This window comes from Euwallacea fornicatus, chromosome 3 (genome assembly GCF_040115645.1).
Source record: "Euwallacea fornicatus isolate EFF26 chromosome 3, ASM4011564v1, whole genome shotgun sequence".
In the NCBI taxonomy this organism is placed as follows: domain Eukaryota; kingdom Metazoa; phylum Arthropoda; class Insecta; order Coleoptera; family Curculionidae; genus Euwallacea; species Euwallacea fornicatus.
Window position 1 is genome coordinate 145,314 of NC_089543.1, and position 25,357 is coordinate 170,670.

Sequence of the window (25,357 nt, forward strand, 5' to 3'; positions counted from 1 at the left end):
GTTTGAAACAAATAAATTCATCGGACCTAAAAATCTTCTTAAGAGCATCTTTAGATATGTAAATCAAAGATTGTTAGATTTGTTTTAAATTTATAGAATAAAAAATGTTCTTTGGATATCCTGTAAAATCAAAAACAAATAGATTTTATGTCGTATCTCTCTAAATTGAACTCCCCCCCCCCCTCTTTATAAACTTCTTAATAAATGATTCTTCTTTAAAAATTTAAAAGCAGCATTAAATAAGACCGAAAATACTATCTTCTGCAGTTTATTTATTTTTTTAAATGTTGCTTATGCCATTAGTAGCGTGAAATGGCCGATTAAAAAAAAATGATATATGGGTCAAGTGATGCCTGAAATTAAAGAGTCTTTCAAAATTACATTCAATAGTACATCATGATTGAAAATCTATTAATTCGTGCCTGCGAAAATTGATATAAATGTCGTAAAATCGTTTAACAAAGTAAAAAGTAAATAAAAATAACTAAAGACTGTGAGTACAAAATCGAAAACAAACAAATTTTCTATTAATAAATAGTTTTTTTTATTTCTTACAAAATTTATATTTGTTTTTCTCTAAAATAAATTGATAGATTTTGAATTACAATAGATAATTTAATGCAATTTTCAAAGATCTTTAATTTGAAGTGAATTGAAGAAAGTTGATCTATGTTTCAATTTAAAAAATTGGCCATTTTTCGCTACCGATGATGTAAGCAACATTAAAAAAAAAAACAAACATCAAAAGTTAGTTTTTTCTTCTTTTAATGCTGTTTTTGAAATTAAAAAAAAAGTAAAAAAGTTAACAGTGCGATGGTAGGGGGAGGGGGAGATACAATTTACAGTTTACAGCTAAACTTAGCTCAAACGCTCTATTTTATTTTTCTATTTAAAAACCAAAACTTATTATTACAATATCTTTCTGGGACACTCCCTATAACTCAATAGTTTAACCCATTAGCGCCCAGTGCGTATATATAGATCGCAGAAAATAAACAACCTTTATCACATAAATTTGTTTATGAGAACAATTTTTATTGGGACATAAGATTAGCTTATGCAAGTGGTTAAGTATGCAGCGAGAACTGCATTCGTACGATGGTCTTCAGTTAACATTTTGTGACAAATGTAATGTTACCTTGTATACTCTTTGCTTTCCTAATTGGCACAATAAATAGCCCTGTACTTACAGTTTATTTAGTTTTTTATTTTTTCTATTAAATAGTTTTTGTAAAAAATAAAATTTATGAATTTAACGCCTAAATAATTTAACCAAAAATAAAATTCAAAAGTATACGGCACATCCCAGTGATCTATATATAGATCACCTTTTTTTAAAAAAACCGCTGAAAAAGAAGATACATTTCAAGATGAATTTTCAAATATGATGCTAAAAGAGTAATTCGTGAAAGCAGGACATTTTTTCACGACAAAATAATTTGGGCGCTAATGGGTTAACGTGTTTACGGATGGATTTTTTCCCTGTAAAAATTTTATCAAGGCTTCATATCGCCTTGTTGATTTCCACATTTTTTTATATCAATTTGTTTTACCACAAACCAAAGAATTTATATTTCCGACAAAGAAAACAAATTTTTGTTAAACAGATGTCATCCACATGACTTTCTTTTATGCAATTACACGGATCAATAGGTTGTTTTTTTATACCTTTAACGAACTAAAAGGATTTTACATTTTACAGAAACGGTTCCGAATGAGCGAGTTTTTTGATTAACCGAAACTGAAAATACGCGTTTCGATACAATTTTAAAACATTTAATTTACAGACCGAGTACACGATTTCCAAAAGTTGTGCGTAGCCGGTGCAAGGTGCGACCAAAATATTCCCTTTATAAATTACATAAAGCTCTGGAATATTTAAAAACTTCCACAATTTATGGAACACGAAGGCTTACGAATGCGTCCAACAATAAATCGAGTAAATGCTTACCCATATAGTCAGACGAGGAGTTCATCCTGGACAGATTTTTATGATGAACCATCGCAGGCGAATGAAAACTTGTAACTGGCTGGCTTCGATGTCTTCGGATAGTTGACAAACGTCCCACGAAAGAGGCGTTATGTCTGAAACTGCTTGAGGACCTCCTGGAAAATGTAAATGTTTCTGAAACTCTATTTAAATTAAAAAACATTTCTAAGTCCTCTATTAATATCACTTGACAACGCTTCCTCTCAAGAATCTTCCTACCGCTAATTAGAAACGTCGACTTTTATAATTTCAGTCAAAGATCGCACCTTCAATGTCACACGGCATCGAGCGAGGCGAAATTCGAAGTGGAGTTTACCCTCACAATGAACTTCAAAGACATAATTTATGAGAGGAGAAATTTTATTTTATGCTCTCTTCTAGTCGTATGTCCTGAGACGGTCTAATATTTTCATAATGAATCGTTTATCGCTTCTCCATCACTAAAATAAAACTGTCCCGAAAGTCGATTTGGAATAGAAGTTTAACGGGTGTAAGACCCAACTAAACCACAAAAACTAATCTAAAATCGCAACTAATTAACGTGAAGTCACTAAAATGTCAGACGGTCACACTCGTGGGAATTATAATTGATGACATACTAGCAATAGCGGTCATAAGGTGTCCCATCGATATACAGAGTATTATTGTATAGGAGTCCGATATTCCACAGGGTGATTTTTCAAGTAGTTTTAGGACGGAAAGTTACTATAAACGTGTCCTAACTGGTTTAGTTTTTAAGATTCTGGGCATCAAAGTCGAAAAGATTAATTAAATATTCTTTGATATCTTTCGATCTCTTCTAGTTAATTTTGAAAAGTTATATTTGTTTTTAAGAATATTTTAGATTTAATCACGTCCCCCGGAGGGCGCCACAAGCGACCGACGGGACACTTTTAACTTTTGTCCAATGCATTTCAGAAAGAAAACAAATGAAAAAAATAGGTCGTGAAACAAAAAGCTGAAGTAAAGTAATACTCCTAAATTTAAGCTTTAAGTGTGAAGAAAATGATTGGGATTATTTCACGATTTTAAACTTAAATCACGACGAAGGCGTTGTTATTTAAGAATATTACTGTGATTATTTGTCCGCAAGAAATGACTAATTTTACTAATTCAAAACCAGCCGAGATTCATGATACGCAAAGGCGTGCTAACGGGAATGCGTGTGAGGCGAAAGAAAAAAGTTGCAACTGCCTAAAAGGGTCTTAATGGTCGCTTGTGGCGCCTTTTAGAAGATACAACTAAATCGTCGATAAATTTGAATTTATCATCTCAAAAAACCCCCGCATACGAAAATTCGCGAAATTGACTGGAAGAAATCGAAAGATATCAAAGAATATATGATTTATTATTTCAACTTTGATACCCTCGTATCTTGAAAAATAAACGAGCCAGGGCACATGTTTATAAGAACTTTCCATTTTAAAATAACTTGAAAAATCGCCCTGTGAAATATGGGACACTTATTCAATAAAAGTCTGTAGAATTGCTTTACATAGGGTGTTGATTAAATATGTAGAGAAACTTTAAATCTTTGAAAGATTTTAAGATGAAAAGTTCGTATGAACATGGGTAACCAAAGCAGTAAGTTTTCGATATACAGGGGCCTTGAAATTAACACTTTTAATTGGTTTTTGGAAATTTTTTTTGATAAAACGCAACATTCTGACGATGTTTTGCACAGTGGGAAAGCACATGATGAGAAACTTAAATATTTATTCGGTTTTTTGTTTACGGATAGAGTGCGACGTGTACTGTGATACACCTGAATTTATATAACCGTAAATTTTTTGAAGGTCAGCGTATGCGATTTCTGAATAAAAAACCTATTTTCCATTCATTATTACTATAAATTTTGATAGGTGGTCTTACTATTAATATTTCTCGCTAATAGCAACCGTCAAGAAAAAAGTAAATTTGATATTTGCCTCTTTACTAACAAAATAATGAAATACGTTCTTGTAATTTATCTCTAAAGCGGACATGCGCTAGTCATAATGCGTGCAAAGCAAGCGTGTAAAATGAGTACACATGATTTCATCGCAGCAAAATCTTTAAATTTATCGAGAGTAAATTTTAAAACCCTGATAGGTGTTGTCAAAATCCCAATTTTATGTGTATTAAAAAAAACCTTAATGTGACTTTTTGAGCAATAAACAATGGGTTGTGTTTAGAATGGTCCAATTTACCAACGCAGTAATAGCAAACTTGAATTTTATTTATGTAGCGGCTCACGGTAATGCTCAAGCTGCAACATGAATGTTTCAATCACGATTTGCCCACTCAGTGTCTCCAAGCTTTTATTAATATTCACACATAGCTGTGTGAAATTGAAAGTTTTATACAGACACCTAGTCGCCTATCCAAGGAAGATGTGCAAAAGTTAGAAAAGTTGATATTAAAGAAATTACTTTCAATTAAATCAAAGGAAACCGTAAAATTAGTACATGAAAAATTGCTAGTGAGCTGAATATTACATATGTAATTGGGTAGCAAATTTTAAAAGCTGAACGACTTTATCCTTATCACATTGAACTTATGCAGATTCCATTAGTTAAGGATTTTTCTGTCCGTATTGAATTGCGCATTTTTCCACAAAGATTTAATAGGAAACGGTACCGAAGGTTTTTGGAATACTATCGTGAACGTTTAGAAATTTATGTTGATCTAACGGCCAGACAGGAGATATAATTCATGAACAATGGTGCATCAACATACTCACAATAGGAAAGCACGCATGGCCTCCCGGATCGCCCGACATGAAACCTTTAGGTTATTTTTTTGTGCAGATATTTGAAGTTGTTGGTTTATAAAGTGGTAGTTGCAAAAATAGGAGATTTGAATCGTGAGCCATAATTAAACATCCACCAGGGGTAATCGGAATAGTTCGCTAATCGAGATTAAGACGAATTGATGCATGTATTGCAGAAGCCGCTCGTTATTTTCGACAATTATTTTAAATATTATTGGTTTGTTATTTTGATGGTACAAGTGTTAAAAATTCCCGAGCCCTTTATTTCCCCCTAGTTGGTACCTTTTACGGTAAAATGAAATTTATAAAATCGGTAAAACTGAATTTGGCACAAGTTTTTTTTAACTCAAATATAGTAAGCAATAAAAAAGTTACCTCTATTTGAATTCAGGCTTATCGCAAATATACTGGGTGGCATGGAAAAGAGAATAATGCCGTAAAAATTGTTTTATTTAAATAATTTTTAGTACGCACGTTTCTTACGCTAAAACAAATTAAAAAAAAATTTAACAAATTTAATTGTTAAAACTCAAAAAAAATTAATAAATTGTTGGTCCTTCGCGGTGTCTTATACATTCCTATACATGTCTAGACATGGATCTAATGAAGTGATTGATGTCCTCTTGGGGAATTTCATTCCAGACTAACTGGGCAGCACGACATAGCGCCGCTAGGGTTTGTGGGGGACAGGCTAAATTATGCAACCTTCTACCTACAATATTCCATACATGTTCAATCGGTGAGAGGTCTGGAGATTGAGGTGGCTACGGTAGCAAATTGATTGTATTTTGTTGAAAGAAGTCCATAGTCACTCGAGTCACATGTGGTCGAGCATTGTTTTGCTGGAAACCTGGATTAACAAGAGTTTTCAGATAAGGCACGAGTTGTTTCAGACTTGGCAAGCAGACTGTTTCAAACACGAAAAATTTCAGGACTTCTTGGATGTATCATTGGGCTATCGTACTATCTCTAATAAAAAGTAAAGGTTACCTGCTACCACATGCAATAGCACCCCAAACCATTACCCCAACAGTCTGATGGACATGTTTTGTGTTGTAAACTGAGGATCCCGCCTTTCACCTGGTCTTCTTCCTACTCTTGTCAGACCATCATGCATACTCAAACGGAATCTGGATTCGTCACTAAACATGATATTATTCCATTTCAGATTTCAATGTATCCGTTCTTTGCACCACTGCAGTCGATTTTGACGATGATTTGAGGTGAGGGGAAAGACAAGATGGGTACGATAGAAAACTAATCCAAAACTTCTTATTCGACGATAAATGGTTCGAATCCCAATGGGCCTTCTATACTCAGCAAACTATTGATCCGCCAGCGTCCTCGACGACACCAACGTATCGCTTAAGACCATAAATGGAAGGTGGCGATTTTTGCGTTCTGTAGTTCTTCGGGATCGTTCAGTGTCTCTCCTTCTGCCTGTTTGTTCTTATTGGAACTATGCTTGACAATATCCCACAATAGTGTTTACACTACGGTTCAATCTAATGGCGATATCCCTAAATGACTGACCAGTCTCTTGTAGACTAACTATTCGACCTCTCTCAAACTCTTTCAATTGATGAAAATTTCGCTCCATTCTGTGTTTATGCATATTTGATTAATCTAAAAGCACTTTCCAAGCGCACAGAATGTCAATAAATGATATTTTACAGTCATATTATTGATATTTTATTGCTATTTTTATACTAAAAAAAAACTAAAATTCGTGATAACTCGTAAATACATTGATAAATATGGCTGAAAATTTAATCGTTTTTTGTGTTTCCATATACAAACGTGCGTACCAAAAATGATTTAGATAAAATCACTTTTACGGGGTGTTCTCTTTTCTGTCACGTAGTATACTTCAGTTGCGCATTATTAACTTTTCTTCTATGCAAAACCTTGTCAGACTGCGGCGGTATTATCCAAACAGGTGTATAAACGAAAGACGAAAATAAAATTTGAATTTGAATACCCTGTCTCTCAACCCATTTTAACAGGAACTTTTTTTAGTTTTTCATTTTAACATATTTATCTTAAAATGCCGCATAAATTCACTCTTTCAAATGTGTCTGCATGCTTAATTAACACCCTGTGTAGAGTTAAATATTCCAAAAGAAATGTCCGAAACAATAAACGACGTTCGAGAAAATGCTGGAGTAATATGCCAAACTTTGCAGCAGAGTTTCAAAGAAGATTTCTGCATTTAAATAAAACTTTCCTAAGAGATTTAGGCAGACTTGATAAATTAACTCAGCTTTTTTCTGCAGATGAAAAGTGTTTCGTTGGATAATATCCATTATTGGAAAAGAAGAAAAGACAGACTCATAATCCTTGGAATCGTACCAACGCTAGGCTTGAAATTTGAGGATTAATTCTCTCTCGCAAAATTAAATGTCTGGATATGACCGGATAGCGGAGCACTGACGATAATTAAAAACAAATAAGATTATGCAATACTTGTTTATCAATTGTATACCGTTCGTATAATTAATTTTGGTAAAACTTGTCATTGGCAGCGATTTTATTCCAATAATCCACGTATTTTTCTCGAAGGCGAAACCCGGTCAGTGGAACAAAAAGTTGTCCATTTCGAAAATGAAAATATAAATGTGGTATTGACAGTCCGCAAATTATGTCACAATTATGTCCTTCTTTAAATTCTAATTCGTTTAATTTTAGTTGTAAACAGGCTAGAAGACCCCTAGAATGATTTCCTAATTTTTATATGCGATGACCTGTCAGCTTTTGTCTATTATATAAAGATCTTCGCCGACCTTTTCCTCTAAATGGCGGGTGCAAATCCGGAACGAAAAATATGCACGTAAACCCCAGGAATAATTACACCTGTACGGCCTTTCAGGGCTCTTATGTTAGCGAATAAAGCTTATGCATATTATTGACACAACGAACGTAATATCATGCCGTCAGGAAATGAGCGGGAATGACCTAGTTTCGTTTTACCTTAAAATTAAACATATTTTGAACCAACTAGGAAATAAAGACCTTTCGTTGAAACTTTATTACAGAGCTAGCATTAACCTTATTCTGTATGAGCTAATGTGTAAAACAGAAACTAATTTCTTTATCATATTTAATAAGCATTAACAGAGTTAAATTTAAAAATTTATTTATCTCCTTTCGATTTTTGGAAAAATTTGAATGAAAATCATAAAAATCTATTTTATTCTCTTTCAACAATGGTCGAAATGGTTTTCAAAGTTGCGCACTATTAGCGCACTGTTTTTAGTAGAAATTCATGACGTTATAAAAAAATGTGTATCATGTATTTCCGAGTTATGTTTTACGCTCATGGAATTTCGTGTGAGCCGAGCAAAAGTTTAAAGTGGCGAATTTTTCCCTTCTGAGAACAAAAAAAATCAATGTTTAAAAATATGACGAAAAAGTTTGATTTGCCAAGACTTTTTCTAAATTTTTCAAACAAATTTAATAATATCTATATGCAGTGACATGAGACATATTTTTGAACGTGTAAATTTCATCAAACAACCACATATCGTGACGTCATCGGTAGGTATGATCTCATATATTTTCTTTTAAACAGGAATATCAGTGATTAACCGTGATTACCAGATCGCTGGTATTCCTAGAACGGTATCTTTCGGAGAACTTCACGTTTTGATGTTATACGACCCGATAATTTTCAACTTTAGGGACCGTTAGGGCAACCATAATGTAACAAAACAGGGTTTCTCTAGACAATAGAAAGACAGCGTAAACTGATAAAAGACATTTTTTCCCGTAATGCCAATTTATTGCGTGTCGTGTTGTCGGGTTACAGCCGAGCAGAGAGCTTTAAAAATTTGTTTTTTGAACCTTCCTATTGTCAACGTTTCACTTGATAAATTTGAATTAATTTTACAGAATTAATGTAGGATATGTGAAATTGTACTGAATTATACTGCTTTTTAAAATGTTTGTAAAAAAAGTTTTAAAAAGCTTCTTCACTTTCTAACTTTGCGTTTATTCTGATGAGAGTGTTAAGCCGCCAAAAACGGGCATTCAAAATTTCTCTTTACTCGAAATTACAAACTCTTTCAATACTTCTGTATCTTCAGTTAAAATACAAGGCAAAGGTTAACATGTGAGTACAAAATTATGGGCTTAAGTTGTATATAGGGTTTCCCCCCCTGAAGTAATGCCTTACGGCGTTTCCGGGGGGGACACAGAGTGAAGAGAGGAGGGTTTTAGTGGGTAGGCGTCCCATTCAGGGACGAATCCTACATAACCCGGTCGCTCAAACATCAGACCGGGTACCTTTTGAAGGTTTCCCTCCTCTATAAAAAAAAAAGAAAAGTTGTATATAGGGTGTCCCAAATAAAGTGAGTTCCATGAGGATTATGGAAGCAGTAAGAGATACAAGGTGACTCAAATTAGAAAAAAGAAGCGCATTTTTGTGCCCATTCAGAAAATATTCTAAATTAAAAAATATGCACAGGGGTTGTCAAAATATGAGCAAAAAACTGAAAACTGCGATTTTCGAAAATCATAAATTATGAGTACACTGTTTGAGTAAATTGTACCAAATTTGGCATTTCTTTATTATCGACCCTGCCAATTGAATGGCATTTTCACAATTTTTCCAGGCTTTCTAGATTTCGAGAAATTACATTCAACTTTGTTCTTTCTTATGGCCGCCTTATTGGATTTTGGTGCCATCGAATAGACAATAAAAAAAGTTTTTTAACCATGTATCACAAAGGTGCCTTTCGACCTATAAAAGTAAGAAAAATAAATAAAAACATTTTTCACCTTAGTAGGCTTAGAAACAAGTAATTTAGTGTTAGGCAATATCTAAATGATACGTATGGAAATAATTGGGTTGGAAATCGAGGCCGTATCAGTTGGCCAGCACGCTCCCCAGACTTAACACCTCTCGATTTTTTTGTTTGGGGATATGTAAAAAATAAGATTTACTAATGATCCTACGATACAGTAGCAGAGTTGGAGGCTGCAGTTGTGCGAACCATTCAAGAAATACCTCCAGATATGGTAAAAAGTGCTTGTACGCCTGTTGTTAATCATAATGGAGAAATATTTGAACAGTTTTTATACAGATTAGGATTTTTTTATTAGGATTAGTAACTCCTACTCATAGTGAATAAAGGTACCAATTCCTTCTTTGTGTTTCTTTGTTATTTTTGATAAAACCTATAGAATTGCAATTGCATTAATACTAAAAAAAACATGTTAAGTTTTTATTGTCCCATTAAACAGAATACGTCGTACATTACTGCTCTTTGATTAGCAACACTAAAGTACTTGTTTCTAAGCCCACTAAGGTAAAAAAGGTTTTTATTTATTTTTCTTACTTTGGTAGGTCCAAGGGCACCTTTGTGATAAATGGTTAAAAAAGTTTTTTTCATTGTCTATTCGATGGCACCAAAATCCAATATGGCGGCCATAAGAAAGAACAAAGTTGAATGTAATTTCTCGAAATCTAGAAAGCCTGGAAAAATTGTGAAAATGCCATTCAATTGGCAGTGTCGATAATAAAGAAATGCCAAATTTGGTACAATTTACTCAAACAGTGTACTCATAATTTATGATTTTCGAAAATCGCAGTTTTCAGTTTTTTGCTCATATTTTGACAACCCCTGTGCATATTTTTTAATTTAGAACATTTTCTGAATGGGTACAAAAATGCGCTTCTTTTTTCTAATTTGAGTCACCTTGTATCTCTTACTGCTTCCATAATCCCCATGGAACTCACTTTATTTGGAACACCCTGTATATTAATATTAGTCGATATATCACAGAAGTAATAACTATATCAGTACGACAAGATAGTACAGCAAATTAGCCGTAACCGTCCCGAATTAGAAAAAAAACTTTTTAGGATGTCACTTTTTCCACTATTTTTTTGGAAATCTACCCATAATACACACATATGGAATAATGGCGATAAATTTTCAAATAATTTTTATGTTAAAAAATTTTTCAAGTAAAAGTTAGAGGGCTAATTAGTAATCAGTTTTTGATGACTTTGGACTTTTTTCTTGTCGCATAACAGCTCAACGAAGTTCAACTTTTCTTCTTAAAAAGTTACCGTCTATTTCTGACGTGTCTTATGGAATCTACACTTATTCACACATACAGATATAAAATTTGATTGGCATTACATCAGAAAAATTTCAAAAAAAAATAATTTTCTTTATTTCATTAAAAAAATTAAATTCAGTCATAAAAGCAAAATAATAAGTTACTGCATACAAGAATTAATTGTTATTTAAAAGCATTTGTTCAAAGTATCTTTGCCCTCAAGTCATCTAGGTTATTTGGCCGATCTTCATAAATATGATCTTTTAAATGGCCCTAAAGGAAAAAGTCGCACGGATTTAAATCGGGTGATTGAGATAACCATTCTCTTTCGCCAAACAAAAAACATTGGTACTGCTTTTTTTTTAATTCAAAATTGGAATTTCAGGAATGCTATTTACTTGATATTTAAAACGTGCAGAAGGTATTTTTGTTAATTTGATTTTCCGATTGAATTTAAATTTTTGTTTTAAATTAAGGAAAATAAATTTTCCTCATTTAATCCCAACTTAATTGTATGTGTCTGTATGTGCGAATAAGTGTAGGTTCCATGGAACGAGTCAGAAATAGTGGGTCATATTTGCAAAACCAAAAGTTGGACTTCGTTGAACTACCATGGGACAAGAAAAAAGAAACTTCAAGGTAATCAAAAAGTGGCAACAAATTTGCCATGTAATTTTTACTTGAAATCTTTTTTTATCGCACAATTATTTAAAAAGTTATAGCCGTTATCCCTTAGACATGACGAGCCCTATAGGACCATTATCACGATCTTTACTTTATTTATCATTTTTTCCTTTTAGGATTTGGATGCTTCCATCATCTTGCAAAATGAAATATACAGAATTATAGTCGGGTTAGTGCTAACCTCGTTTTCTCTGTAGTAGTTCAAATCCGAGATTTCATCTTTTAATATTAAATATCCGCAACTTGGGAAAATAACTTACGATAATGAGGTTTGTTGTAAAATATAAATCAAGTATTAGAGGATTTCGCAAAAATGTTGAGATGTTTAGAAATAATCGCATTGAGGATTGAAACAGTGACATCTTAGTTTTCTTTTTTATTAATTGTTTTTAATGAAATACCAAACGGAAATACCTTGTCTCTACGAAACCTAGTTTTTGGAGCTTAACCATGGTGAGTCGGTAATCATAAAAGATACATGTTATTTAGCGAGAAAATTCAAAATGATTGAGGCTTATCGTTTTTCAACACTCGAACTTTTCCTCTTCTACAACATGGCGATTTTGATATTTAAAATCAGATATTTTCAACTATTTTCAACTTCATTTCTCCTCATTGACACAATTTTAGATTTTCATATGTACGGATTTAGCTTTTTTTCTGATTGTATTAAATTCTCAAATATCACGGTTTGGCACAAATATCAAAAATCCGTTCAAGCAAATTTCGTTTCATGGCATCTAAAGTAACAAAATGAATATGAATTTATTAAAAAAATTTCTTTTTCAAGTGTAGGAAAACAAGATATGAGAGAAAGTCACTCCATTCTGTATCACCAGGCAACAACCGGCTTAAAATTATTCTCCTCCATAGAAATTTGGCTGATTTTGGTACATTTTCTAAGTTGAAAAGACGTACTCATGCACAGCTTAAATGAGAATGAAGTTGAAATTTTACAGTCGGTGAGTAAAATGGATAGGATGCAATGGATGGTAAATAGGAGAATGGTTGATTATTTGTCGGAAATATTTCCTGGCTGAGACATTTCAAACAGTGGAGACATAATTTGGCCGTCACGTGCACCAGATCTTTCCCTATTAAATTTTTATTTATGGGCAACCATAAAAAGCCTCATTTATAAATCTGTACCTACCTATATCAATGAGCTGCGAAGGCAGATCAGCACAACTTTAAGGTCCAAAATAAGAAAAGGGGACGTGGTAAGCGAGCTGTGTTTGGAAATAAAGATGAACCTTTTGAACAGTTCCATTCATTTTTTTCATTTACTTGTTTCTTACTTTTTGTTCCTAATGCATTGTTTAGAAAACGACAAATTGCAAGATAGACACGAGAAAAAAAGTTGATGATGGTTACCGAAATTTGGAACGTCGGATTTCCGCTATGACATTGCCAACCTCGTATATTTTATGGTTCCGAGATCCCTGGGCTTGAGCCCCAGAAGTGGATACTTCGCATATTTTACATCTTGTTATTCTACATTTCGAGTAAGTCCACATCCATTATAGAAATACACGAAAAATTAATGTCATATAAAAATAAATTATATTAGCTTGAAATAATTGAAATTTGACGGTTTTCGGCCCTTCGAAATGGCGCTTAACATCAGCATATACGACCTCTTTTCATATGTAAAAACTATAACAACATATTTATGAAAACGAACTTACGTCGGGGGGCTGTGCGGTACTTGATGTATTTTCCACGTAGCTTCTGATACTGATTTTTCATCTGCAGCATAACACCGCCACAATGACTGAATAAGTGTGGCCGCAGGTTGTCTTCTCCTGATCATGTGTTTTTGTCTTTGTTGCTGCTGGACCTTGAGGGCAAACCCCGAACCCAAAATGCCCTGTCCCAGGCAAAGAGGTCAATTACCAGTCGCTCTCCACGAATAACGGAATACTTACGGCCGGAAGAGCAAAAAAAGAAATGCCGAGCAAGGAACAAAAGGACGCTATAATTTTCCCTTGCCAGGTTTCTGGAACGATATCTCCGTATCCCACTGTGCAAAGCGTTATCTGAAAACGTGGGGATAATTAGGTGTCAATAAGATGTGCCGGGTTTCGCAGAGCTTACCACTCCCCACCAAAGAGCTTGAGCAAAATTCTTAAACTTAGTGTTTTCTTCGTCTTTTTCTGCTATAAATACCAGAAAGGAGGCGAAGATTAATCCTAGGAAACCTATGTAAAGTGTCGTCATTAGCTCCTGCAAATAAAGTATTATTTGGTTCGCAAAGGGATGTTAATTGGCATGTCGATATGTACCTGTCGATGGGCGAAAACGACCGAACCCAATAGTTTCCAAGTTCCTCCTCTTCGGTCCATACGAACCATTCTTAAAATTTGAAAGAACCTCAAACCTCGCAGAGCACTTGCTGCGAGAACTTGACCTCCGGATTTCATGGTAAGAGCCAGAACTACTATGGACGCAGCGATGGTAATTAGATCTAGAAAAATGATATTAAATATGAATTCTAGCGCAATTTTCTATTAATTGAAATTGAAAACTACCCCCCGAGCATAAAATTAGGTTTACCTCATAATTTACATTTGATAGTTTATATATTTATTATAGTTCATTCAAATTTTTTTTGCCTGTAACATCGTTTAATAAGTTTATGTGGTGATTTTCTCGTGATTGTCCCAACGAAAAGGAATTTTTGTTTTAGGAGCAAAATGTATTAAAACTTATGAATGTCAGGACCAACGGTAAATGCTCATAAGCCTACATATTGGTGGACTTGGCCAATTCCCACCTGTTCTATGTTATATGCGTGGGTTGTCAACTTTTACCTAGTTTATGACACTTGAGGGTTGTATGGACGCCACCGCGAAGGGACTGTAGGCAGATTTCGCATATTGCCCCAGGGCGTGAGAAATTTTTGTTACATTGGCCAGACCTCACGAAAATCATTAATTTTAGATGATGTTTGCAAAACCTTTTAAGGTTTAATATTTCCATCATTTTGTATAAAGCAGACACACCGGACCGTGGGAATCGGTCTACGGCAGTTCTGATTGGTGCGTACGAAGACGGAGGGAGGCTGAAAATAACGAAGTTGGTCGCCACCACCGTCGAAACCCAAAAATAGTTTCAAGAGTTTTCCAGTGAGTTTTTTCCGAATCCTCTTTTCAACCACACGCAAATGACCATACTCCATTTTTTCGTTATGTTCTTCAATTTTATAAGCTATCGCGGTTCTGAGCAATATCCAGTTATCAAAATGAAGTGTATATGTTAATCGAAGGATACGGCCTTTGTTTTACGAACCTTCGCTTCAGGGTATAAACGGGTAGTTGTATTCCGGGGCAGAAAAATGAAATTAAAGGGCATGTATTTATTCCGAACACGAAAGTTTTTGCGGACTTCAGTACTGCGTATTTCGTTCTTTGGCAGGGATAACAGCTTGACGACGAGGCATGCTTCGAATCAGTTTTTCGATCGCATTCTAGGGAAGATTGTCGTATTCTTGCTGCAGCATTTGGCGAAGTTTCATGGAATTTTTAGAAGCCGGAACATATCTTTGTAAGCGCCATTTCATCTCATCCCAAACATGTCTATTGGACTCAAATCAAGACTTCGAGGAAGCTGGACAAATCGGGTGATTTGAATCTCGTCCAGAAAAGCGCGAACAGTGCGGGATCGTGCGTTATCACGCATAAAACTTGCGTTCTCTCCAAGAATAATCATGAACGGTACAACATAGGTTTCAGGAATCTCCGTCAGGTATCTCTACACATTCAGAGACTCATTTTGGGTCAAGACTAAAATTTCTTCCCATACCATAACTGAGCCTCCGTCAAAGGGAAGTCGATCTGTTGTCGACACGTTCGTACACGTCTGTTTGAGTTCGTAAGAGAAAATCGAGATTAATCGAAAAACAATACACGATTCTACTCCTTTACTGACCAAGCTAAATATTCTCGTGCAAAATTTAACTTCGCAATCCGATGTTCACGAGAAACCGGAGGCTCTGTAGCTCTAGATCGTGAGGATGATCCAGGAGCACCAAGTCGCCTTCTAACAGTCTACTCGCTTACGTTTATATTTCTCAGTTCACGTAGATGAGTTTGAAGGGACCGTAGCCGTTTAGTTAGTCAAAGGAATAGAAACGAGAAAGAGGCCATCTCTAGCTGTTCTGACCCGTCCTCGTCTTGATCCGGGCCTTCGAATGAGCAGCTCAGTCCCTTCATTCTGCTGAAGCAGTTGTTGCACACTAAATAGGCTTAATCTACAGTTTTTAGCAGGTTCGCGATGTCCGCCGTCATTTTCTGTAGCCGCCACAATTCGTGCAACAACGACAGGACTTATGGGCATTTTAATGAAAAGACGAAATGATCATTTTTAGAATTTGCAAAATATAGAGATAAAGACACAGAACACAATAATGCTAATAATTCGTTTCAGGAATTATGGTACGAAGATGCTTTTTTTGTCGGATGCTCATAGAAACATACACTGACTTTCAAAAAAACCGCAACACCAAGAAGAACGCATTGTATGTATTTGAAATTTTGGTATGGTTTTAGACTTGTAAAGAGAAAAAAATGATAAAAATTTCAAGTTCGTATTTTAATGCGATATGAAGTTTTTCTTTACTTTTTTATCTGTGACGATCGTTCTTTTTGCAAATTTTTTTACAGGCGGATAGCGATAAAGGTATTATTGTCAGTACCATATTGAATGTGTGGTAGTGCAAAATACCTCGTGTACGCCAAAATGCAGTTTATCGGCAGTTAACTCCCTTTGAAAGGGGAAGAATTGTTGGTGTGCATGAGGCAGGTTTACCTTTCCGCGAAATAGCACGTAGATTGGATCGAAACGCATCAACAGTGCTAAGAGCTTGGAGAGATTGGTCTAACGAAGGGTCAGTAAATCGTCATCGTGGTAGTGGCCGTCCAGGAATGACGAACCAACGCGAAGACCGGCGACTTCGTCGTTCAGCGACGGGCGCCCCGTTTGAAACAATTCCGTCTCTTGGTGCTAACTGGGTAGTCACCCTAAATCGAAGGGTCTCCCTTAGTATGATGTATCGCAAAATTCGAAGTTTTGGACTAAATTCATACCGTCCTATGCGTCGGCTTCCATTATCACGAAACCACAGGGTGGCTCGACTAGAGTGGTGTCGTCTGAGAGTGCAATGGGTGGATGAGTGGAGAAGAATCGTGTTCAGTGATGAGAGCCGATTTTGTTCATGACGATCTGATGGACGGTTACGTGTTAGAAGGCGCAGAGGAGAGCGATTAAATTTGGAATTTTTGGAAAGGCGTCATTCTGGTTTAACACCAGGTGTCATGGTTTGGGGTGCCGTTCAGTATGGCAGTCGGTCTCCTCTTGTTTTCATTTATGATAGATTAAATGCTCAGAGGTACAATAATAGTGTCTTAGAACCGGTTCTTGTACCACACATGCACGACCATCCTGGAAGCACATTTCAACAGGATAATGCGCGACCACATGTAGCCAACGATATTTTGAGGTATTTGGAAGCTGAAAATTTGGATACTTTGCCTTGGCCAGCTCGGTCTCCAGATTTGTCCCCAATAGAGCATGTATGGGACATAATGGGTCGGAGACTTCAACGTTTAGCTCGCCCTCCAGAGACCATAGATGAACTCCGCGAGCAGGTGCAGATTGCCTGGGATACAATACCACAGGAAGATATTGACAATTTAATTTTAAGGATGCCACGTCGCTTACAGGAATGTATTAGTTTAAGAGGAGATACCACCCATTATTAAATTATTATTAAATTTTTTCACTTATTCACAATAATTTTCTTTTGCTATTTTGATCGTTTTTATCTCTTACCCGACCCAACGTAATGCCAGAATTTCAAAAGTGTACGATGTGTTCATCTTGGTGTTGCGGTTTTTTTGAAAGTCAGTGTATGATTATGTTTTAAGAGTGTATTAGATGTCGAACAGGAACCTTCTAAGCTGGAAAAATACCCCCTGAATTTGTGTATACGAACTTTGAGAGATTTTTCAAGTGAATTCAATTGTATGTTCAGGTGTGTATGTCGATTAAATAAAATAACAATAGCGGTATTGCACTGGTTTTATTGGGCGGATTATTGGAAATATAAATTTTATACGGGCAATAATTGTTGTTCGGAGTGAAACCGGAGTATCGCTGTATGAATCATGTTATTTATATAAGCTCGATTTGTAGGGAGCAAAAGTTACACATCTGTATGGCTAATCACAGAATATCCCGAGACTAAATATTTGTTTCATCCAGCTTTAGGTATGAATTGGTAATTCAATATGATCATGATATTTCATCAGAGTTTTGAATTTCATGCTCAATTTGTCCGTGCTATGCAAATCGATAAATTAATGTGTGTTCAATAAAACATTCCTTTCGACGCTGAAATGAGAACACCACCGTGCAAATTTACTAAACATGAAAATTTAAGATTGATGGTCTTTGGCAGTATTGTTCCCAGTCTGTCAATCACTTTTCTGGGAAATCGAACATCGAATTGGACAGTTTTTTGGGATGTACCTAATCCGCAGGTAAAATCCTTCTGTCCGGGGACGCAGTTAAACTCAAAACGGAGTTCCGCGGTATCTGATTATTTAAAGCGAAAAATTCCCCAGTTAAATTTGCCCTGTCAAATTATATAGGGAGCGACGTTTGTTATGAATTGGGTTAGCTCACGCTATTTCATAAATTACAACAGATATATCTAATTATATCTAATGTTGCATGTGGTAAAACAAACCTCGAGTAACGCAAAGAAACGTATCAGTTTTACACGCGGGCCCGTTTTATGCTAATTAAACCTAAGTGGAATATCTTGCTTGTATGTAATAAATCATTTAAAAAATTACAACAAAAATCCTTGGTCTTAAGAACGCGTTTCTATACAAACAGCTGCACCACATCGCTTTCTCATTACTTACAAACTACTAACTAAGCTGCTTCAATAATTTCGAGTCCTAGTTAGCAGCAAGAAGTCGGGCAACAAAACTTCGGGACTGCTTTTTGTGAGTCGTGACTTAATGAGGCTTTTTTATAATTATAATAGGTGTACAACTTTGCTTTCCCCGTTTTCCTATAGAAGGCGTTAGTGATAGTAGTGGCCGAAATAAAAAGCTCGTATATGTCGAGCAATAAACTTGGGCATCCCCCAACAAAACCTCGTAGAAACATTATCACGTCGGTTTGTGATAGCATCACGATGTCATTTTCAATTGAAAATACTAGTTTACCCCCACAACAAGGCCTACCGCAGGGCTCTCCACTCTCTCCTCTACTCTACAACATATACTGCCATGACATATACAATCATAACCTTCAGGACCAAGACCACATAGACAAAGCAGCATACATTTTACAATACGCGGATGACACAGCGCTTATAGTACACGACAAAAACACCAAGAAGGCTGTAGAAAGACTCCAAACACTTACTAACCAAACAATTAAGTGGTTTTACGTATGGAGGTTGATACCAAATGCTGGCAAGAACCAGCTTCTATTGTTAAACCACCGAATTAAACCAAACTCCCCAATAATAATAGCGGACGGACAAGTAACAGAACCAAAGAATGACGTAAAATACCTAAGAATGATACTCGACTCCAAACTGAAGTTCACTAAACATGTAAAGATCATGAGAACAGAAACAATCAAAAGGGCTAAGCATTTCCGGTCACTAACATACAAAGACAAAGGGATCAGCACAAAGATTGCAACAAAAATATACCAATCCATATGCAGACCACTCCTGGACTACGGACACATCCTAAGAGCAAACGCACCGGAAAAGACCATAAAACACATACAAACAACAGAACATATTGCCCTACGAAATATCACAAAAATAAGAAACCCCAAAAACCCACTACACAACCCATCTAACCAACTATTATACGAACGCACGCACATGACAAGAATGACGGAACGACTACAACACATCCAAACAAAATGGAAAAACAATCCTCACAATCTAGCACTACTGACCCCACTGTACCTAACAAGACAAACTAGACAATCACGCTTCCATTCTCCCACAAACACCCTCTTAGAACACTTCCAAACATAAACCCTATCCTAACATCTTATTCCCTTACCTCCTGCATTAGTCCCGCTTACACAACACCTAGTTTAAGAAAAATTGCAAATAGTGAGACCCTAAAATGAAATATATAGACTCAAGGGCAGAAAGACCAAAAGGTCGATAGCCCATTTCGTCAGAAATAAAGATTTTGTATATATATATACAGGGTGAGTCTTAAGTAATGGGACACAGAGCAACGATGGATTTATGACATAAAAATAATGCAATATAGCTAAATTTATGTTATTCCAAAAGTTGAAAATAACTGAGATACAGGGTGCCAAAGTTGAAAAATTAAATCAAATTTTCTTTAATATCTCTGGAACCGTTCGGGCTAATTTCACGAAATTTATTATATAGGGGTTTTTGGAGATGATCAATTCAAATTTATCGACGATTTCGGTGTGTCTTCTAGAGGGTGCCACAATCGACAATTAGGAGTCATTTAAGCCATTTAAACTTTTTTGTGCCACGGCGTATGTCATTTTGTCCTCATAAAATTTGTTCCCGTACCTTCTCTAGTTAAAAAAGTTATACCTTATTGGTGTCGCTAGGAGCAACGGTTTTCGAGAAATTCAATTAAATAACTTAAATTCCCATTTTTTCTACTTGTTGACATGTAACAACAAAATTTTTTTGTATTGTTAAAAAAGCACAAAGATTATATGAAAACAATTTAATACTGTAGTTGGTCTTCTATTGACATATTTATTTAAGCTCCAAACGAATATTTTAACAATAACAAAAAAAATTACGATGTTACTTTATCTTAGAAGTCTATGATAAGCCCTGAAGGAATGCTGAAAGGCGATACCGGTGCGAAGAGGGGAGGTGGTTTTAGTGGGTAGGCGGGCGACATATTGGTCGGTCAAATTCCACACTACCTGGCTGCACATCGAAGCCAGGTGGTTTAAGAAGATTCCCACCTCCTCGCAAAAAAAAAAAAAGTAGTCTATGATAAAACAAATGAATGATATAACATGTGAAAACAAAGATATGTCAAACAAAAATTCAGTTTCACTGCATTGTGTTTGTAAAGTATACAAATAAATTTACATTTTAATTAAAATAAAAAATTATTTGATAACTATTTCATAGGACCCAATGTATTACCACCCAAATTGAATGGTCCTCTGTACTTAGAGTTCCTCCAAAATGAACTAGGGAACCTTCTTGATGATGTGCCTCTGAATTTAAGGCAAGTAATGTTTTTTTGTGCAAGATGGCGCACCCGCACATTTTTCCCGTCCAGTAAGGGATTTTTTAAGTACACGTTTTGCCAATCGTTGTATAGGACGTGGATTTGAAATACCCTGGCCCCCACGTAGTCCCGACTTCAATCCTATGGACTTTTGTGCATGGGGTTACATGTAATCTTCCGTTTACCAAAATACAATAAATACACCTGAAAAATTATTTTAAAAAATTCAAAATGCAGCCACATTATTTCGGAATGAACAATTGCTATTTAAAATAAAGAGGTCGTTCTGTAAAAGAATTGCAAAATGTATCCAAGTAAATGGTGGACACTTCGAACATTTATTGTCACATAAAGATATGTATAATTTCTAATTTTTTGTTATTGTTAAAATATTCGTTTGGAGCTTAAATAAATATGTCAATAGAAGACCAACTACAGTATTAAATTGTTTTCATATAATCTTTGTGCTTTTTTAACAATACAAAAAAACTATGTTGTTACATGTCAACAAGTAGAAAAAATGGGAATTTAAGTTATTTAATTGAATTTCTCGAAAACCGTTGCTCCTAGCGACACCAATAAGGTATAACTTTTTTAACTAGAAAAGGTACGGGAACAAATTTTATGAGGACAAAATGACATACGCCGTGGCACAAAAAAGTTTAAATGGCTTAAATGACTCCTAATTGTCGATTGTGGCACCCTCTAGAAGACACACCGAAATCGTCGATAAATTTGAATTGATCATCTCCAAAAACCCCTATATAATAAATTTCGTGAAATTAGCCCGAACGGTTCCAGAGATATTAAAGAAAATTTGATTTAATTTTTCAACTTTGGCACCCTGTATCTCAGTTATTTTCAACTTTTGGAATAACATAAATTTAGCTATATTGCATTATTTTTATGTCATAAATCCATCGTTGCTCTGTGTCCCATTACTTAAGACTCACCCTGTATATATATACTAGTTTACGAGCCAAACTCTCGGCATTTGCAGGAGGATTTAATTTTCAACTTCAATATGAAAAAAATCTGCGGCTGAGGCTCATCGAATGCTACCAAATACTTATGGCCAGGCCACTATTAGGAAAAGAACCTGTCGCGACCGGTTACAACGCTTCCGGAACGGTGATTTTTAAGTCTAAGACCGGTACAGCGGTGAAACAGGGAAGGGTTTTCGGAGATGCAGAATTTTAAGGTGTTACTTAATGAAGGTTCGGGCCAAAGTCAATAATGGTTGGCACGATCATTAATGCGGGCCCAACAGGGAATTTAAAAGCGCCTCAAAAATATGGGAATGACTCAGAAGCAGGGAAATTGGGTGCCGCACGAGTTGAAATCGAAAGACGTTTGCTTGTGAACAGTTGTCTGAAAGGCAAAAACGAAAGAGATTTCTGCATCGTTCCGTGACTGGGAATGGAAAATGGGTTCATTACGATAATCCCAAGTGCAGAAAAGCGAAAAAAAATCACGGGGATATCCTGGCCATGGTTCCACGTAGACGGGCAAACCGAATATTCGCTTCTCCAAAGCTATGATCCGAATTTGGTGGGACCAGCTTATTGTGTTACGAGTTGTTAAAACCTTGTCGAACGCAATTAACAAAAGACACAAGTAGTTAAGACATAATTGGAGACGTTGAAACGGGAAGTCCAACCCCACCCGCCGCATTCTCCCGACATTGCTCCCTCTGACAATCACTCGTTTCGATCAATGTCATGCGGCCTGGTTGATTGGCACTTCCGGTTTTATGAAGAAGCAAAAAATTGGATCGCCTCAAAAGATGGCCAGTTTTTTCAACGCGAGATGGACACGCTGCCCAAAAGATTGGGGGAAAGTGGTGGTCAGCGATGAACAACGCTTTAAATCGTAAATGTGCAATCTGTTTTCACAATGAAACCTCCAAATTCGGAAAAAAACCGCGGAAGCAAAGTTGTACACCACAGTAATTATACATTCTTAACCAGTAAGGTAATACATTTGTAAAGACGCAGCTTACCTATGACACAGAAAGGTCTTCTTAAAAATTTTAGTCGGCCAACTAGGCCTTGGTATCTGGACCTGCACCCTGAGGACCATGTCCTATAATAAAATAAATATTTTATCTATGCATATGTCCCAAAGCTACTTCCAAGAATTGTCTTCCTTCCGTTTTTAAAAATTAAATAAATCCCCAGTAAATGTCAACGATCTAAAACGGCTTCGCTGCTGGATGATTTATATATTTTAAATTGCTAATGACATTTATAAGGGCTGCGGCACAAAGAAAGCGATTTCCGCATTTTCTTTGGTGCTCTACCTGGAAGTGGGATTTATTGCAAAGTATATCAAAAGAGCTTACCTAAGTACGAGTTCAACGAAAAATGTGGTGCAAACAATGGATTCCATGTAAACCAGTATATCCCCAGCTTGCTTCTCATATTCCTCTATTGTGGAAAAGACACTTAGAGCTAAACCAGTAAAAACCAAAACAAATCTGAAATAAAAGACAATTATGCTAGGACAAACTGGCTAGAGTCCGGCTTAAATTAAAATAACCGAAAAGCAATACAGCTCATTTCCCCAGGAAAATATTTGCAGTGAACGGGTTGGATGTGGGTGAACCGCTGTAAAATTTTCTATTTATCTAATCAATATTTTATAATGAAAAAAATTAAAGGACGGTCTCTTGATTTCATCAGTCAACAGTTGTACACGTGTCTGAACTCCGATTTTATTAATCATCTTATGATAAAGTTCAATGTTTTCCTGGGAGAGGTACGATGGTTTTTTAGACGTATAAATTACCAAATGCAATGATTTCTGGAAAAGGATATTGTGGAAAGAGGTGACGACTCACGAATGGGTGTGGGGCGTGCAATTCAGTTAGAGTCCCAGAACAGGGATTTTAGGATGTTTAACCAAGTCTGTTGTGGTGAATTAGATTGACAGAATTCGTGGAACATTTGGCTGGAAGAAAGTTATTATACAAGGTAACCGGAAATAACTTTGAAATATATTAAGCGATTTTAAAGATAAAAATGATAAAAAAAACTTATTGTTTAGGCCAGGGGCTTTAAAGTCACTGCCTAACAGAACCGACTGCCTCACAAGGCACCCGAAGAGGTATCTCCTATTTTGCTAGTGTGAGTTATTGATTCGAAAGACCAAACGCTGATGCGTCAATTGATTGTAGGCGAGGTTCAAGGGTTCGGGGAAGACAAACTCCGTAGCACGAATTAAGTAATTTACTTTACACTACAGATATCACTCTAAGTTACACTACAGATTTACAACTTTATATACACCTTTTATATACCGGGTGGTCCATTTAACCTGACAAATCGGGATATCTCGAAAATTACGCATCAGATTGAAAAAAGTTTCAAATGAAAGTATTTTGTCTCGAATGGATCCACGATATAACACCAACCATGACTTCCCAACTCTTTCACTTGGGGTTGGGGCGGGGGTAACTTCGAAATCTCAAATCGCAACCCTCATTTTTTATTGCAGATTTGAATTTTACGATAAAAATTACTTGGAGTTTGTCTGAAACTTGTTTTTCGATTCGCCACAGATGGCGCTGTAATCGGAAAAATTTGTTTTAATCTGATTTTGAAAGAAAGCATCGTGTCTTCCATATTTTTAATGGAAAATTGTTGGTTTTTTGGGTACCTCCGATAGTTTAAACAAATAAAACCGTGGTTTCAGCGTGCTGGTTGTCCAGCTCATTGGGCTTTATTATCCCGAGACATTTTACATCATAAATATTGCAATCGATGGATTGGACGAGGTGGACCTATTCATTGGCCAGCACGATCGCCTGATCTTACCCCACTCGACTTTTTTTTATGGGGTTATCTCAAAGAAAAAGCGTATTCAAGAATACCCACAACGCCCGAAAACATGATGGAAAGAATTAGAGATGCTTGTGTTTCTGTCGTTCCCGAAGTGTTAGTGTCTACTCAACAAGCATTACAGATGCGCTTAAAAAAATGTATTGATGAAGGTGGTGGACATTTTGAACATTTGCTTCGTCATTAATTTAATGTTCGAACAGTTGTGTTTAATGGAATGAAAATTCAATGTGGATCTAAGTTTATTTAGAAATTTAATAATAAATAAAGTTTTTTTTTCACAGACGGTTTTATTTGTTTAAACTATCGGAGGTACCCAAAAAAACCAACAAGTTTCCATTAAAAATATGGAAGACACGATGCTTTCTTTCAAAATCAGATTAAAACAAATTTTTCCGATTACAGCGCCATCTGTGGCGAATCGAAAAAAAAGTTTCAGACAAACTCCAAGTAATTTTATCGTAAAATTCAAATCTGCAATAAAAAATGAGGGTTGCGATTTGAGATTTCGAAGTTACCCCCGCCCCAACCCCAAGTGAAAGAGTTGGGAAGTCATGGTTGGTGTTATATCGTGGATCCATTCGAGACAAAATACTTTCATTTGAAACTTTTTTCAATCTGATGCGTAATTTTCGAGATATCCCGATTTGTCAGGTTAAATGGACCACCCGGTATATATATTTTACAGAGTCGGTATAGGGTTGCCCTAGATCTGAGAATGATACGT

General features: G+C 35.8%; 1 protein-coding gene across 3 annotated transcripts in view; it reads right to left on the reverse strand.

Moving 5' to 3' along the window:
• LOC136350521 (potassium voltage-gated channel subfamily KQT member 1-like) overlaps positions 1-25,357 on the reverse strand; it is a 103,189-nt gene that overhangs the window by 22,551 nt on the left and 55,281 nt on the right. For all 3 annotated transcript variants that reach the window (XM_066302310.1, XM_066302311.1, XM_066302312.1), the window contains 7 exons: positions 23,133-23,267; positions 22,791-22,873; positions 13,781-13,962; positions 13,593-13,721; positions 13,424-13,534; positions 13,184-13,365; positions 1,952-2,106 (listed from right to left, as the gene is read on the reverse strand). In XM_066302310.1, the coding sequence (XP_066158407.1) occupies positions 1,952-2,106; positions 13,184-13,365; positions 13,424-13,534; positions 13,593-13,721; positions 13,781-13,962; positions 22,791-22,873; positions 23,133-23,267 (977 nt within the window). The remainder of the gene's footprint in view (positions 1-1,951; positions 2,107-13,183; positions 13,366-13,423; positions 13,535-13,592; positions 13,722-13,780; positions 13,963-22,790; positions 22,874-23,132; positions 23,268-25,357) is intronic.